General features: G+C 37.9%; 2 protein-coding genes and 2 non-coding genes across 5 annotated transcripts in view; 3 read left to right on the top strand and 1 right to left on the bottom strand.

Annotated features, from left to right (window-relative positions):
* Window positions 1-7,682, bottom strand: part of PSPH (phosphoserine phosphatase) — a 29,488-nt gene extending 21,806 nt beyond the window's left edge. The window contains exon 1 of one of the 2 annotated variants that reach the window (XM_032460369.1): window positions 7,452-7,682. The gene's annotated coding sequence lies outside the window, so the exon portion shown is untranslated. The remainder of the gene's footprint in view (window positions 1-7,451) is intronic. The other variant, XM_032460370.1, reaches the window with a different exon arrangement.
* Window positions 7,683-7,782: 100 nt separating this feature from the next.
* CCT6A (chaperonin containing TCP1 subunit 6A) lies at window positions 7,783-18,021 on the top strand. Its single transcript, XM_032460362.1, has 14 exons — window positions 7,783-8,026; window positions 8,469-8,532; window positions 9,839-9,973; window positions 10,828-11,001; window positions 11,536-11,639; window positions 12,401-12,511; window positions 12,774-12,933; window positions 13,011-13,093; window positions 14,000-14,096; window positions 14,411-14,558; window positions 14,976-15,109; window positions 15,620-15,722; window positions 16,675-16,747; window positions 17,001-18,021. Exons 1-14 carry the CDS (start codon window positions 7,890-7,892, stop codon window positions 17,071-17,073), a joined length of 1,596 nt encoding a protein of 531 aa, XP_032316253.1. The 5' UTR covers window positions 7,783-7,889; the 3' UTR covers window positions 17,074-18,021.
* On the top strand, window positions 10,562-10,695 carry LOC116657698. The gene has a single exon (XR_004312894.1). It is a non-coding gene; the product is annotated as a small nucleolar RNA SNORA22 (small nucleolar RNA).
* LOC116657696 lies at window positions 14,608-14,748 on the top strand. Its single transcript, XR_004312892.1, has one exon. It is a non-coding gene; the product is annotated as a small nucleolar RNA SNORA15 (small nucleolar RNA).
* Window positions 18,022-18,111: the final 90 nt, after the last annotated feature.

Raw genomic sequence — 18,111 nt, 5'->3', positions numbered from 1 at the left:
GAGTACACAGAGTTTGTCATTTGAATCCTGCTGAAGTAGAGGGGTTTGGTACACATCTTAGGCTTTCCACTAAAACCCCAGAAGGACCACAGCTTAGGGGCAAATATTATGTCCCAGAACAAAGGATTTACTCTAAAATTAAGGGCTAAAGATAGACTTAAGGGACCAAGGCCTCCAGGGTTGGCTTGCTTGCTTGCTTGCTTTTTCCTTTCTTTCTTTCTTTTTTTTTTTTTTTTTGAGAGCTCAGAGGGAGGGGACAGTGGGCCAGATGTGGGTACTGGACTCAGACTAGGAAGATGGACCCACAGTGGCTGAGTTTCCAGTGTGTCTCCTAGACAATCTCATGAAGTCCTCTCGGGACCCATGGATGACCTAACAAAGTATAACATCAAGACAGCAAAAGTACAAGGCAATCAGCCAACATTTTAACTTCCTGATAGAACATATGTGAATATTCTTCAGAGGAAGATAATAGAATCTAAGTTGCTAAAATGTATCATCCAAAATGTCTAATATACAATCAAAAATTAAAAGACTTCCTAAAAACAGGAAAATGTAACCCACAGTAAAGTGGGGAAAAGGCAACCAATAGAAATAGACCCCAAGATAACAAAGATGTTACAATTACCATACAAGACTTTAAAGCAAGGTGGGGAAAGATATAGCACAGTGGTAAAGTACATGCATGAGTCCTCAGTTCGATTCCCAGTACCTCCATTTAAAAAATAAATAAATAAAACTAATTACCTCCCACCCAGAAAACAAACAAATGAAAAGATTAAAAAAAAAAAAAAAAAGACTTTAAAGAAATGAACTAAATGCATTCAAGAACTTAAAGGAAAACATAGTCATAATGGTAGCCCAGATGAGGAATCTCAGAAGGAAATGAAAATTTGTTTTTCAGATTAGATATTCCAATTTAATTACTGGCGGTCCTTTTCTCAAAATCTCCAAGTTCTGATTGCATAGCAGAAGCCCTTACTCACCACCTCCCCCGCTGGGAAGGAGAAGAATGCCTTAAGAGAAAATGAAAAAAATTTAATGGAAAATACAGAGCTGAACAACACAATATCTGAAATAAAAATTTGCTAGATTGGTTTAACAGCATATGAGAAAAGGTCAGTGAACTTGCAGAAAGATCAATAAAGAACAAAAGGGAAAAAATAAACAGAAAAAGAAGAGCAATACAAACCCAAAGCAAGAAGAAAGGAAATAATAAATATTAGAGCAGAAACAACTGAAATTGGAAACAAAAAACAGAAAACCTATAAAAACCAAAAAGCCAGTTCTTTGAAAAGATCAGTAAAACTGATAAACCTCTAGCAAGACTGACAAAGAAGAAAAGACAGAAGACACAAATTTCCAATATAGGAATGAAAGAGGAGATATCACTGTAGACCACACAGATATTAAAAGGAGTGTAAGGAAATACTCTGAACATACTATGCACATAAATTCAACTTTGATGAAATGGACCAATTCCTTTGACTACCACAATCTACCAAATTCACTCAATAGAAAAAACAGGTTACCTGGATATTGCTATATTAATTAAAATAAGACAACAATGAAGCCGTATCAATTGACTCTTCCTTTCATGAACAAGTTCTCTGTAGCATGCAATGTTGTTGGACAGCATTTTACCCACAGTAGACTTCTTTTAAAATTGGAATCAATCCTCTTAAACCCTGCTGCTGCTTTATCAACTGAGTTTATGTAATATTTTAAACCCTTTGTTGTCATTTTAACAGCCTTCACAGCATCTTCACTAGGAGTAAATTCTACCTCAAGAAACCACTTTCTTACCACAATGTTCATAGCAGCACTATTTACAATAGCCAAGACATGGAAACAGCCTAAATGTCCATCGACAGATGACTGGATAAAGAAGTTGTGGTATATTTATGCAATGGGATACTATTCAGCCATAAAAACTGAAAACATAATGCCATTTGAAGCAACATGGATGTTCCTGGAGAATGTCATTCTAAGTGAAGTATGCCAGAAAGAGAAAGAAAAATACCATATGAGATCGCTCATATGTGGAATCTTAAAAAAAAAAAAAACATAAATACAAAACAGAAACAGACTCATAGACATAGAATACAAACTTGTGGTTGCCAGGGGGATGGAGGGTGGGAAGGGACAGACTGGGATTTCAAAATGTAGAATAGATAAACAAGATTTTACTGTGTAGCACAGGGAAATATATACAGGATCTTGTGGTCGCTCACAGCGAAAGGGAATGTGACAATGAATGTATGTATGTTCATGTATAACTGAAAAATTGTGCTCTACACTGGAATTTGACACAACATTGTAAAATGACTATAACTCAATAAAAAAAAGTTAAAAAAAAAGAAAGAAACCACTTTCTTTGCTCATATATAAGCAACTCCTCATCCAATAAAGCTTTATCAAGAGATGGCAGCAATGCAGTCACATCTTCAGGATCCAATTCTACCTCTAGCTCTCTTACTATTTCCACCACATCTGCAGTTACTTCTTCCAGTGAAGACCTGAACCTGTCAAAGTCATCCACAAGAATTGAAATCAACTTCTTTCATACTTCTATTAATGTTGATATTTTGACCTCTTTCCCATGAATCACAAATATCCTTAAGTTCTTAATGGCCTCTAGCATGGTGAATCCTTTTCTGGATGGTTTTCAATTGACTATGCCCAGATCCATCAGAGGAATCACTGTCTATGGCAGCTATAGCTTTAAGAAATGTATTAAGGGGTGTCCACTGTTAAAGTGAAGACACTGAGGCATCATGTACTGTTAAATAAGATTGACTGACTGACTGATTGATTTTAAGGATTGTCTCATGCAATAGTAGAGGCTTGGTAAATCCAGAATCTGCAGGGTAAGCTGGCATACTGGAGGCCCAGGGAAGAGACGCAGTTCAAGTCCAAAGGCTGTCTGCTGGCAGAATTGCTTCTTGCTAGGGATAGATCAATCTTTGTCTATTAAGGCCTTCAACTGATTAGAGATGCCCACCCACATTATGTAGGATAATCTGCTTTACATTTGAGTAAATTTAATGTTTAAACTTTAAGTCCACCAATTTAAATGTTAATCTCATCCAAAAAAAAAAACCCCACCTTCACAGAAATGTCCAGAATGTTTGACCTCATATCTGCCATGCTGACACATAAAATTAACCATCACAAATGGTTATCTCTGAATGATGAGATTATGAATTTATTTTTCTACTTTTTGTATGATGATTATGTATTATTTCTGTAATAAGAAAATCAATTTTATTTTTTCAAGATTTGCAGGGGGGAGCATATAGCTCAGTGGTAGAGTGTATGTTTAGTATGCAGAAGGTCTTGGGTTCAATCCCCAGTCCCTCCATTAAATACACACATACATACCTAATTACCTCCCCACCCCCTTCCCCCCAAAAAGAAAAAGATTTGCTTTAGGAATTCTTCCTTAATAGTATGGCACTGAGACTACAACATTACAGGTCTTTAGTACACAGTGTATATTATGTGTGGTGTTGTACATTTGTCTCTCTAGACTGGAAAGTCTTTGAATGAAAAGACCTCTTTTCATGTGTATGTTTACTCCAAGCACAGTACTGTGCCATAAAGTAGACACTCAAAGAATGAATGACCAACAAAAGGAAAAGCACTACCCAAAATCAATATTATTACCCCACCTTCCCATACAAAACCTGCCCCACTTCTGGAATTTCCTCAACCTCTTCAGACTCCTAGACTGAAAATAGGAACTATGTAGCACATGTTTCAAAATTTGTCAGAAATGCCTCTATCCCCTAGCCATTTGCTATCTCCACTTCCACTGCATAAATGTGAATCTCCTACTTACTAAAACACGTGTTTTACTAAAAAAGCACTACATGCTTAAATATTTTTGAAAGCAACCTAAGATTAAAAAAACAGATTTTTAAAAACTAGATTAACTCTATCATTTGGAAAGAAAAACAAATGTGCAAAATAGCTAGAAAATTTCTGAAAAAAGGTTGATGAAGAAGATCTAGCCTTACAAAATTTTGAAGCATGTAAAACTATTGTAAATAAAACAACATGATGTTTATACTGACACTGTAGAACTGAATATAGTACAAAGTAGATCCAGATATAGATATGCTAGGAATGCAGCATATGCTAATAATTACATTACACATTAATGGTGAAAAACATGAATTATCCTGGAAAAAAATAAAATTGGATTCTGTGTGAGTTTTTTCCAAACACCAATAACCAGTTCTCAATTCTCAGACACCAACTCTGATTCTCCAACCCCAACTGGGCGTCCAGCAACTCAATTCAATTCTGATACTATCTGGAGTTACTGCAAACCCTACAGTAAAGGGCTCAGTCCCACAATACTGCCTTCACTTCAGACACCCGTTGCAAGTCCCAGGTCCCTAGGGTACCTAGACTCTGTCCAACTTGGCTACAAATTTGGGGATCCCCACAATCCCCTCCGTAAAGAAAACTGAAAAATTTTAAGACCAACCCAGAACTCAGGAAATCACCTGACTTAGGTTTAGTGGTCTTTTATAAAGCACACAACTCAGGAACACCCAAATGGAAGAGATGTACAGGATAAGGTATTGGGGGAGAGACGCAGAGCTTCCAAACCCCCTGGATGTGCCACCCTATCAGGACACCAATATGTTCACTCACCCTGATTGTTCAAGTATTTTTAAAACCCATCTCTAGCCCCTCATCCATTCTCCAGAGGTTGGAGGCACAGGGCTGAGATTTCCCCTCCTCTCACCACGTGTTTGGTCTTTCTAGTGACCAGCCCCCATCCTGAGGCTCTCTAGGGTCCCTGTCTTGACTCACCTCATTAGCACAGACTCAGGTGTATTTTAAAGGGGACTGCAATGGGTAACAAAAGACACTCCTATCACTCGGAAAACCAATGGTTTCACTTCTGTGCTATGAACCAGGGACAAAGACCAAATATATGTTTTAATTATACTACAGATTCGTATCTCATTCCTTAGCAAAATAAATTCCAAATGAATTAAAGATGAAAATGAAAAACAAAACCTTAAAAATACAAAAGAAAACATGGGAGAAATTTTAAAATACTTTTTAAGTGTGTAAGGCCTGTTTTACACACTATAGCTCAAAGTCCAAATGCCCATAAAAGGAAAAAAAGGATATATCTGACCACATGAAAAAAATTTTTAATGTTTAATTGGGAAAAGGCATAAATACAAAATACAAACAACACTGGGGCAAATTGCAACACAGAAAACATAAAGAGCTCCTACAAATCCACATGAAACCAAATAGGAAAACAGAAGACACGAATAGACAGTTCACAGAAAAAGAACTACAAATGGTTTTTACATGTAAGATATATGCTCGAGGGGGAAGGTATATGCACAAGGTCCTGGATTCAATTCCCAGTACCTCCACTGAAATAAACTAATAAACAAATATGTAATTACCTCCCTCCAAAAAACTAAAAATAAAATTTTTAAAAAAATTTTAAAGATATATGTTCAACTTCATTCTCAATAAACAAAACTTTAAGATACATTTTTCACCTATAAATTTGGCAAAGATAGAAACAAAACATTACACATTTTCAGGATATCCTTTCTTTATATATATATAATAATAAAAATAAGACACTGGACATACTTCGTATATTTTATATTTTATACTCTCATGTGTATATTTCTGCATTCCCCTTCTATGGATACATAAATTGTGGGGGCTGCAAAAATGAAAATATTCTGAATGTTTTAACATAGTCAATGTTAATGTTTTAATGTATATCCTCTGCCCTTTTTTGTATAGATGCATGTGGAATGGTTACAAAAATGAGATTATATTCATGTTATTTTAAACAAGTTTTCCTCCCTTATTTAGGTCATTAAACATGATTTCACCACCTTTTTATCCTTTTTTTAATGGAGGTACTGGGGATTGAACCCAGGCCCTCATGCATGCTAAACATGTACTCTACCACTGAGCTACACCCTCCCCTCAGTGCTTTCATCACCTTCTGCATGGACTTTTCAACACCCTCCTTTCTGTCTCCTTTCCCTATTCTCAGTCTTCTTCCTTAGTTCATCCTCCACTCCACCTGAAGCTACCTTCATCTCTAGTTTTTTGGGTTTTCACTGCTGGCAGGCTTAGGCTCAGATTTCTTAACTAGCAAACCAGGACACAACAGTTGTAATAAGCTACTTCTCCAGACTTGTCTTTTTCCCTCTATCCTATGCATTCACCTTTCTCTGGGCACGCCAGGCCCTTCCACTATCACTCGCTGTTTGATATCATTCTCCTAAGCCCTCTTCTCTTACAAAGTATCCATGTATCTTTCAAAACTCACCTGCTCCAAGAAACCTTCCCTGATGCTCAGAGTTAATACCTTTGTGCTCACAGTACTTCATTCATTTCTTAAAGATCCTACATCTTGGTCATTTTACCTGTTTACAAGTTTATCTCCGTAACTAGGCTATGTATTTCTTGAGGATTAAGGATCTCCAGAACTAATCACACATCTCCCTCGTCTGTATAACTCAAACTTAAATAGATGCTTTTGTGGTTTTCAAATACACAAGATCACTTTAGTGCATTATATACCAGGATATTCACTGCAGTCTGAGTAACAGAAGATTGGGAACAACCTAAATGTCAACCAGTAGGTGGCTGGTTACTTATGTCATCCTTACAAAGAATACATGCAGTTATTAATAAGAATGAGGAAGCCCTATTTGTACTGGTATGTTCCTATCTCCAAGATACTTAAAGTGTAACACACCCAATACTGTGTATATGAATTGCCATTTTGTGTGAGGGAAAATTTTTATATTTGTGCACATATTCATTTATAAATTCAGAAAGCATCTGGGGAATTTAGAGTACCTAAAGGTAACACCATGTATCTAAAGATGCATGTCAGAAGGAAGTTGACTAGAGGAAGAAGGTAGACTTACTTTTCACCGTATGCCCTCTGGCACCTTTTGAATTCTGAACAACTTTGGTTATTAACTACAAGAATAAAACACAAAACGTTTGAGAAGACTTGCTATCTAGGTGGGGGGCATCTTTAGAAATAAAGCAGCCCTCTCAAAGGCTGGACACCACTGCTCAATCAAGTTAGTTTTCAAACCTGCCTTGAGAACCTGAGGCCTCAGCACTGCGTCCTGAGTCTGAAGAGTGGACTGACTCTTGCTTCTCCTCAGCTGCCATCGCACCAATCCTGTAGCTTTCTAAAGGCATCTAGCACTTTCCACCATGTATTACGTCTCTTCGCCTTCCGTAAGCCTAAAACATCTAGGCCACTGGGGGGGGGGGAGGTCCTTATCAGATTCACTCTGGGCCCCCACAGCTTCTAGAACACCCTCAGGCACACAGTACACAAGAAAAGTCTGGTGATCGGGATAAAAGCAAGGGGAGAAAGGAGCAAACGGCGCGAGCGGGGGACAGGGGAGGCCCACCCTACACCCTGCGGCCGGAGACCTCCGGGAAAGAGCAGCCGCCTCTCCAGTCACGCCCAGACGTGCGCGGCCGACAGGCCTTGCCTTGCGCACAGCGACCCGCACCGCCTACGTCCTCAGGTCGGAGGTCCGCAAAGCTGGGCCCGGGCCGGCGGCAACACCAGAGCCCAGCGAGCCCTGTTCGCTGGGAGCCACGCTCCTACCGAGCGCCATGGCGCCGCGGCGGGGACGGGTGGGGCGGGGCTACGTGCGGCCGCGACCCAATGAGCGGCGTCGGCCGACCACGGCCCAATGGCGGCGGCACGTGGGCACGCTGGGGGCGGGCCCGGCGCGCCGGACTGTTCGAGAAGATCCGGATAGCGCCTCCCGGCCATGCTCTGAACCGACTCTCGGCTTTCAGCACGCCGGGTCCCCACATCTTCCTCTGCTGGGGCAGCTATGGCAGCCGTGAAGACCCTGAACCCCAAGGCCGAGGTGGCCCGAGCCCAGGCGGCGTTGGCGGTCAACATCAGCGCGGCCCGGGGGCTGCAGGACGTGCTGAGGACCAACTTGGGGCCTAAGGGCACCATGAAGATGTAAGGCGGGGTCGGCGGGGAGGGCCGGGCGGGCACCGCGCACCTCGCGCGGTCTCGGGCCTGGTGCTGGGGATCGCGGTTTTGAGCCCGTCGTCTCTGGGTATCTGAGCTCGCCACTGCGGCCCTTCTTCCCCGCATTCTCCCGAGTAGTTCCTATTTTCCGCCCTAGCCATTTTCTCTTGTGGTAGATGCCGTCTCCGCGGAGAACAAAGCTTCCCGCATGCGCGCCGCTCTCCCCGCGCTCTGGGGCTTAAGCGACCTGAGTTCTCGGCAGTCTTTCCCAGGCGGGAGGGGGTGGACACTGCACCGTTCCTGTTACCGGGAGCAGAGACCCTGTCCCAATGCCCCAGCTTCTTAGGATCTGGATAAAGCCCGATTTTTATGGGATTCTTGGTCACCATTGAAAAAGTTACACTGTGCTTTGTTTCTGCCCATTGAACAGGCTTGTTTCTGGTGCTGGAGACATCAAGCTTACTAAAGATGGAAATGTACTGCTTCACGAAATGGTGAGAGGTTGCTATACTAGGTCAAAAATGTTCTGGTTTTCCGTAGTACATGTGACTTGTAGAGAGATTTTTAATGTTCGTTTTCAAGGTAGGAGAAGATCATTTGCTCTCAACAGGTAGTTTTCCAGACAATGGAAGTAGAAGAGGAATATAATCAGTAATGTTATTGACAATACAACACAGTGAGGAGCCCTGGAGTCCGATATACTTACTTTTGAATCTCTATTTTTGTCATTTAAGGCCTTGATTAAAGGATTGTAATTATTAAAATAAATTCTAATAAAATCTGAAAAACTAAAGAGAAATTGACATCATCAGATAGGCAAAATGCAACAGAATAGTTATACTTATTTCCTTTAAAACTGGAGTTCTCTGTTATATTTCATCTCTCCACCACCGACTAAAGGGGAAATAAAAGTCTTTACCATTTTTAAAGTCCCAGTGACTAAGAATACGAGGTTACTGAGAGGAGCAGTCGTTTTTCTCATCTCTGAGTTCCCAAAACCTAACAGTTCAAATCCAAGAAAAGGAAATGACTTCCCTGTGTTTTGAGTTTTAAGTTCAGGGTTTTGATGGCACTGTACCATGTTAACATCCCAGGTGTTTGTAAATACCTTCAGTAAGGACTAGCTAACCTAGAACGTGTGTTTTTTGTTTGTTGGCTAAGTAGTAGCCAGTGCTAGCAGAGAGCATTTGGAGTCATAGTTTAAACTTGCTATGTCGTAAAAGTCATACCTACATGGCTTTTCTATTTTACCTAATTTAATGAGATAATCTGTGAAATGATTGGCTTAGATTCTTAAACTATCAGTGTCCCCAAAGACATAAAAACCAAAAGCAGTGCAAGAGCCATGATTGGATCCTTTGTAATTAAGAATCTGTGAGTTGCAGGCATGAATATCGTGCTTTTCCAAAAACCTTTCCTTACAGTGATGTAGCATCCACTGATGATTTTTGCTAAAAGGGCTATTTTTAAAAAATTCTGAGGCTGCTGGGCTTTCATTTATTCTCAGAAGAATCCTGGATTTGTCATAAAGAGACATGCATGGATTTGAAATTGTTGCTCTTACTTGTTAGCTCTGTCACCTTGAGTAAGCCTTAACTAAGCCTCAAATTTATATTTAGAAATGGTTTGATCATCATAAACTGTTAATACAAAATAGCTAATGGTGAATTTTTCATCAGCATAATATGTAGCTGCACACTTGGGCATTTTGTGCAAGTAGATTAGCCCTTTACACATTTTAAGGTATATTTGGACTGTTTTAATTTAACTTGTTTAAGGATTTTTTTCTTCTACTTTCAGCAAATTCAGCACCCAACAGCCTCCTTAATAGCCAAAGTAGCAACAGCCCAGGATGACATAACTGGTGATGGTACCACTTCCAATGTCCTAATCATTGGAGAGCTCCTGAAACAGGCGGATCTCTACATTTCTGAAGTATACATGATTCTTGTGTTTCTGTGATATTTTACTGTGGATAGGAAATGATCTGAGTTTTATTTATTCACAATGATGTGTTACTAGTAGCAGAGGCCATACAGTAGAATATCAAGGGGCTTAAATCTGAGGACCAGAGTCTATATCCTAATCTGACACAAATTTGTTATGATCCTAGAAAAGTTAAAGAATTTTTCTTGGCCTAAAAGCTGTTTGGTTTTTTTTTTTTTAAATCAAGTTGCATTATATATATGATTTTTATCTATAACATGGATTAATAATTGAGATTTAGAAATGGAATATTCAGGATTGGCATATTTAAAAGGAAAAGGCCAACAAAAAATTTTAAATAAGAGTTCTACAACTTTTTTAGCACTCAGTAGTTCCAAGGTTAAAGCAGACCTCAGTGACTACTAGCATGTTGTCAGGAAGAATTTCCTGGGAGGAGAGAGAAAGCAGATGCTTAGTCTGTTTATTTTTTGTTAGATGATGAGAATTAATTTCAGGTTATCTATAGAAAAGATACAGTCCTGCTGACTGCATATTGATACGACATGGTTTTGAGTTTTGGGCATTATTCCTTTTGGTTTGCACAGTGAACACCCAAGTGTGCTTTATAGTGCCCTTGGCTTTGACTCTGTGCTAGAGCAATGTCTGTTCTTTTCCTCTGCATTGAAAGGACTATTAATCCTTTTAAATGTATTCAGAAAGTCAGAACATTATGTTAATTGCGTTAAAGGGTGTGAATGATCCAAAATATCTCTTTGTAAACTTGCTTTATTATGAGCTATAATTGCATCTAGCTGAAGATCTCCAGTGTCAGTAGTGGTTTTGTAATTGTGTGTTTATTATAGGGTCTTCATCCCAGAATAATAACAGAAGGATTTGAAGCTGCAAAGGAGAAGGCACTTCAGTTTTTGGAACAAGTCAAAGTAAGCAAAGAGATGGACAGGGAAACACTTATAGACGTGGCCAGAACGTCTCTACGCACTAAAGTTCATGCTGAACTTGCTGATGTCTTAACAGAGGTATGTGTTTAATCTGTTATGTGTCTGGTACAGTACACCTATACAGAATACCCCTGGCAGCTGGACGCATCGGTACTCTAGTTTCAATTACAGGGTGCTATCTACAGTCTTTAACAGTATCATGCTGTGAAATAAGTAGGTTCATTTTTGTGGCAGTGATAACCTGATCTGTATTCCCAAAGAAAGTAAAGTGAGAAAGTCATAATAGTATGCCTGGCCAGGTTATAAAGGTATAATCCAAGCTTTCAGTAAACAGGGTTTATAAAATGGAGGTTTCATTATTAAAAAGCTTCCTGTCACTGATATTTTTAATACAATAGTAGGGATGTCATTGATTCTTTAGGTAATTACAAATTGAGATTTTGTAAATGACTTCAGCCCTTCATACATAATGCATTCTGTAAGTGCATAGAAATAGGCTTGGATCAATTCACAGATTTTTAAAGTCAAGAAACTGCTTTGAATTTCTCTGAAGAATAAGGTGTCTCAGTTTCGGCAAATCAAATTCATTTAATGGTTACACTTCTATTGCAGGCTGTAGTGGACTCCATTTTGACCATTAAAAAACAAGATGAACCTATTGACCTCTTCATGATTGAGATCATGGAGATGAAACATAAATCTGAAACTGACACAAGGTAGGTGGTAGAATGCTAGGAAATACTTAAGAAGTGTGTTTACAAACCGGAAGGAGTTTATACAATTCATATCTTTTGCCTGATTTTTTTGTCTTTGAATTAATGTATATTGCCAAGATGAGTATTTAATTTACTCGGTGTTTCCTCTTGAAATGAAGTTAATGGTATGTATTTATAGTCAGAATGCTTCTGAAAAGTCAGCTACATCAGGTGAAAAAGAATGTGAAAATGAATATATGTATGTTCCTGTATAACTGAAGCTTTATGCTGTACACCAGAAATTGACACAACTAACTATACTTAAATAAAAGATACATATATAGATTTTAACAAAGAAGAAAAAAGTCAACTATATCAGTCATTTGGCATTTATTGAACTGTTGGATACAAAACCCATGGGAGACTTTGGGGAATTTTTAAAAATTATTTCAAAGATCTAGTTTGAAGACATTTTTTAAAGGCAGTGATCACAGTTTGATAGCCTACCAGTTGAGACTATTTCTCCGCAGAATTTTCTGTGCAGGAAAGAGTTGTTACTTTCATTTGAATGGCTTATTTTTGTCGTATTCCGGAATACTGCTTTTTCACAGTTGGACCTTACCTAGATATTACCTAAAAGTCCTCTTCAGATAACTCAAGAAATAAAGCTGATTGTGTGAAAATTATCAATACAGTCTCAAGTCACTGTTTTGATTTTGTTAGCGTATGTTATATAGCCCATCTGAAATCAATAAGAATATAATTTTTATATGTTTTAACAGCTTAATCAGAGGTCTTGTTTTGGACCATGGGGCACGGCATCCTGATATGAAAAAGAGAGTAGAAGATGCATACATCCTCACATGCAACGTGTCATTGGAATATGAAAAGACGTGAGTTTATAGCCCTTTAAGAATGGGACAGAGAGGTGGAGGAGCTTGGTGTTTGGGGCAAGTCACTTTTTTGTGAGACTTAGTTCCCCCACTGTAAGGACAACAGGGCCTCAAACTGGGTTTTGAGGAAACATACCAGGAGTGGGATTGGAGCTCTGTGACTGTTAAATCTTGAGACTAACATAGTTTCTAAGACTGCTGGCTTATCTTCTACTCAGAAATTAAACATTTCCTCCTCTTTCTGTAAATTTTTTTTTTTTAGAGAAGTGAATTCTGGCTTTTTTTACAAGAGTGCAGAAGAGAGAGAGAAACTAGTAAAAGCTGAAAGAAAATTCATTGAAGACAGAGTTAAAAAAATAATAGAACTGAAAAAGAAAGTCTGTGGTGATTCAGATAAAGGATTTGTTGTTATTAATCAAAAGGTGAGATATTTTGCTTTATAAGCTAGTCTATTTTAAAGGTGAAATACATTGAAACTAATTTTTTGTTGTTGTTCCAGGGAATTGATCCCTTTTCCTTAGATGCTCTTGCAAAAGAAGGCATAGTAGCTCTACGCAGAGCTAAAAGGAGAAATATGGAAAGGTAGGGACAGCAGATTATCTGGCATGAATTTTACTTATTTTGCAAGTTAACTAGGATTATTCCTTTTTTGGCCCTACTTATTGTGTTTTTATTGCAAAAAAATATACATAGTATAAAATTGATCATTTTACTAGTGTTTTAAAGCATACAGTTCAGTTGCATTAAGTTACACACACGTTGTGCAACAATCATTATCCATTTTCAGAACTTTTTCTATCATCACAGACTGAAAGCCTGTACTCATTAAATAATAACTATACACACCCCCTCTGGTAAATACTATTCTACTTTTTGTCTAGGAATTTGGTACCTCGTGTAAGGGAATCATGCAGTATTTGTCTTTTTGTGTCTGGCTTATTTTGCTTAGCCTAATCTTTTCAGAATTTATTATGTTGTAGCATCAGGCTCATTTCTTTTTAAGGATGAATAAATAATCCAGTGTATGGATACATACCACATTTTGATCCGTTTATCTGTCAATGAACATTTATTTGGGTTTCTACCTTTTGATTACTATGAGTAGTGCTGTGAATGTTGGTATATACTTGTTTTATTTTTAAATTATGACCTGTACTGTATATATTTTTCCATATCAAGAGACGGCACCAAAGGTTTTGGAGAATACTTTTTCCCAAAGAGCTCACCATGATGAAGAGTTATTGTCCATCTTTAGATTTCATATTAGGTATATTTGCTGCCTTGGGGAGAGTGATTTAAATGAAGAGTTGGGAGGAAAGACCAGTTTTCAGCTGGTGGCAAATGGAAAGGTTTTAGCTAAAATACATTTTAGAGTATGTTTTGAGTATGTAATTCTGAAAAAGATTGCTTTCTAAAAATTACTGTTCTTCTCTTTAAACGTAACTAATAAAATTACTTCTGCATCTCCCTTACACTTGAATATTTCAGGCTGACTCTTGCTTGTGGTGGAGTAGCCCTAAATTCTCTTGATGGCCTAAGTCCTGATTGTTTGGGATATGCAGGACTTGTCTATGAGTATACACTGGTGAGTGTATTTTCTTTCCAAAGATAATACTACTTTCTGGTTCATGAATTCTTCACTAGTTAAAACTTCCTTAAAACTCAGGAAGAGATTTTTCCTTGGTTTACTTATGTTTTGATGGTTTATTGTAGTAATGATAACCCATTGAAAGGAAAATAACATTTGTTTTATCTGACTTTTTAAAAGAAATAATTTGCCTTAACATGGTCAGTGCTGTTCCCTGTTAATACACTACTTATTCCTCCATAAGCCCCTTCTCTCTGTTCATTCTTTATACAGCCATATCCTGTTTTTTAAAATACTGTCTCTTCATACAGGGAGAAGAGAAGTTCACCTTTATCGAGAAATGTAACAATCCTCGCTCTGTCACATTATTGATCAAAGGACCAAATAAGCACACACTCACTCAAATCAAAGATGCAATAAGAGATGGCTTGAGGGCTGTTAAAAATGCTATTGATGATGGTAAGATCCCCACTGTATTTAAATTACATTCTTTTCGCTAGTCTAAAAGGCATGGCTGAATACTGTGTTCTTTTTGTCAGTAGTTTACACAGCCAGACACCATGCGAAAGTAAAGTTTTCCCTTTGTAATGGCTATTGATGGTATGCTAAGTTTTTTCATAGCATGCTGTTACTAAAAGAGGATACAAATAAATGAACTAGTAAGAACTTGTAGGAGCTTCTATATGCTAGTTAAATCATTCTATTTGATAACGTTTGTATTGCTTTCAAATGCAGTGTTAAAACTGCTGTGGTTATACTGAATTCTCAGATTAATGATTTTCCTATGTGTGTTTTAATTTATGTATTTTCTTATAATTGATTGTACAGTATTACTGTCTTTGTAGTTTAGCATCTCTCTCTCCCCCCACCCAACAGGCTGTGTAGTTCCAGGTGCTGGTGCAGTGGAAGTGGCAATGGCAGAAGCCCTGATTAAATACAAGCCCAGTGTAAAGGGCAGGGCCCAGCTTGGAGTTCAAGCATTTGCTGATGCATTGCTCATTATTCCTAAGGTATGAATGCTTTAACAGTTTCCTGAACTACACCAAAATGATTCAGCTGATGAAAGCTTTTTGATAATATGGGTTTTTTTTGTAATACGGATTTTGAATAAGTAGGTTTGATAGTTTTCACCCTAAGCCTAGAACAGGTATCTCTCATTTAAATGTTTTTGGTTCCTCTGGAGGGAAGAGTTGACTATCTGAACTTTCAGATGGCAGGAGGTAACTATTTTAAGAGGGTTTGCAGTATGCAGGTTATACTGGCGTACAAGCTTGCTTTTTGTTACTTGTTTTAAAGTAAGATTAATATTGTGATATTCTGTTGTTTGCCCAGTTAGGGGTACAGTTTATGACCAGAGTATTGTTGGGCTTGGGGTGGATTAGTGAGTTGGTTAGTAATGTATATCTAGTCATTCTCTAAGTTTTTTTTAAAAAAAAATTAGAAATGCTGTTCATTTATTATAGATTTCACTCTGAATTCTTAGGTCCTATCTTTTAAAGGGTTACATTTGTTTCCTTTAGGTTCTTGCTCAGAACTCTGGTTTTGACCTTCAGGAGACACTAGTTAAAGTTCAAGCAGAGCATTCAGAATCAGGTCAACTTGTGGGTGTGGATTTGAACACAGGTAAGAAGATGTGACTATTTGTAGGATTATTTGTAGGGAAGAACTAGATGCTATAGGGGAGTTAAGGGCAGAAAGGATAAAAAATGGGACAAAAGAATCTTGGAGTTGCTTTGCAGTTTGACACCTTCATCAGGGATCTCTGGGTTCTAAAACAAGATATGAAAATGTAATGACTAAAATACACAAAAGTGTAATGACTTAAAAAATGTAATGACTAGATATAGTAATTAAGGTATTCTAGTATACATTTGAAAATTTTTGAAGAGTACAGGTTTTGTGTTTCTGAGTTGTGGCAGGTGATTCAGGTTCATATATTGGGCTTGCTTAATTCTCTTTTTTGTCAGAAACTTTGATTAAAAAGGTGTATTTAACGACTATATTCACAGGTGGAAAGGGCTGAGGATAGCAAATAATGCTGGAAGAGGGAACTAAATCTAATTAAATGATTAAAGCCCTGATCTTAGGCCAGTGTAGTACAAATACACAGGTACAAACTGGAAGAGAGGTAACAGATACACCCACGCAGTATAGGTAAGACCTGCTGTTGTCAACAGCATCATTTAGATTCAATTTAATATAGAAGGTTTCTGAAATGAGGGAAATAAGCCCATTTTGCCAGATTATAGTTCAAGTGCTATACTTTAATATGGACAGGAATGTGTCCAGATAGATAAACAGAGGTATTCAAATATTTGGTAACCAAGTAGAGCATTCCTGTCATTGGAAGTATTCTAAGTAGAGATCAGCCACTCATCAAAGCTGATGGGCACAGGAGTCATGGTTTGGAATACAGTACTGGGCTAACAGAGGAACTTTGGTTTCTCATGGTTAATACTGGAGGAAATAAGTAGTGATGAGTAAAGCAGCACAAAATACTTTTAGACAGTATTCTGATCTTATGACCTGCTCGACCTGCTCTGTGTGATTTTGAGAATACTCGGTTACTTTTCAGGTGAGCCACTGGTGGCAGCAGAAGTAGGCATATGGGATAACTATTGTGTAAAGAAACAGCTTCTTCACTCCTGGTGAGTTTGGGAAAGCCAAAACTATAAACTAACCTTTAGGGAATCATTATACTCTTAATTTGGTATGTTTTATTTAGTCACTTTTCTCTCCATAAGAAAATGTAATTCGTCAAAAGTAGAGCAACTAAGCTTCTGTGTATGGAGGGGAAAGGCAAATTTAACTGGTTGTAATTTGCACAGTCTAGTTGGAGTTTGAATTGAATTAGGGTTCGTAACTCAAACCTGAGCCATCTGATTTTTTTCCCCCTTTCAGCACTGTGATTGCCACCAACATTCTCCTGGTTGATGAGATCATGAGAGCTGGAATGTCTTCTCTAAAAGGTTGAATTGAAGCTTCCTTTGTATCATCTGAATCATGAAGACTGCAGAGTGATCTTAAGAATACAGCTATGGAATTTTTGTCCAAACTTAAAATGATTTTCAAAGGAGTTTTCTTTTCCCATATGAAAAAGGAAGAGAACACTGGCACCTATTCAAACTCTGAAGTTCTTAAATTATAATTACAGTATTTTTTAAATTGCCCTGCATTGTACACACAATGCAGCATGCCATGTTTATTCAATGAACAGGATGTGTTGCTTTAGCCTCAGTGATAGAAAATTTCATGTTAGATAAGCATATGTTATCTACCTTGTTATTAAATATTCCTTGAAAAAAAATTTTAATGGTTGAATAATTTCTTCTGATGGGTGTATTTTATCTCCAATAACTCCCTATTGTTAAGCATTTAAGTGTTAAATATTTAAGCTAATATAATTTTATGCTAATTCACTTAAGTAATTTAAAATCTTGAAAGCCTCCCTTTTTCCTTAGTATAAATTTCTATGAGTAAAATTATTTGATCAATTTTACTTTCCATGCTTTTGAAATAGCTTTGCTAAATTGTTTCCCAGGACTGTTAAGTTGTAGTGAATAGAGAGATGGGTGAACTAGAAGTAAGGAAGCTGAAAGGAGCTGTACGTGTGAAGTGGCAAAATAGGAAGGGCAGAGGTAGAAACATGGCTGAGGGCTAGGTGAGAAGAGGTTTTCAGGCAGACTGGTTTCACATCTTGGAACCTTGGTTTATGCTTAAATATCCATCCCAAACTTTCCAGTGTCATCTTTTTCTCACCCAAATTACTGTTCTCCTCTCCATGTTTCCACAAAATTAGTTTTATACAGTTGGCATATCTCTAAAGTCCGTGAAAATGAGGTTGTGTGTTGCTAAGCTTTGTATTTTGAGGACGTGGCACTTGTCTACAATGAGTGTGCAATAAATGCTAAGTTGAAACCTTTCCTGTGATCTTGCGGTGGGACTCCGGGGCACAAAGGGAATCTGAATATAAAAGGGAAGGGAATCAATCAGTCCGAAAGGCAGGGCCTCT

The sequence above is a fragment of the Camelus ferus genome, chromosome 18 (assembly GCF_009834535.1).
Source record: "Camelus ferus isolate YT-003-E chromosome 18, BCGSAC_Cfer_1.0, whole genome shotgun sequence".
NCBI classification, from domain to species: Eukaryota; Metazoa; Chordata; class Mammalia; order Artiodactyla; family Camelidae; genus Camelus; species Camelus ferus.
The sequence above is the reverse complement of the archived record's forward strand: the minus strand, read 5'-3'. Positions and strand labels throughout refer to the sequence as shown.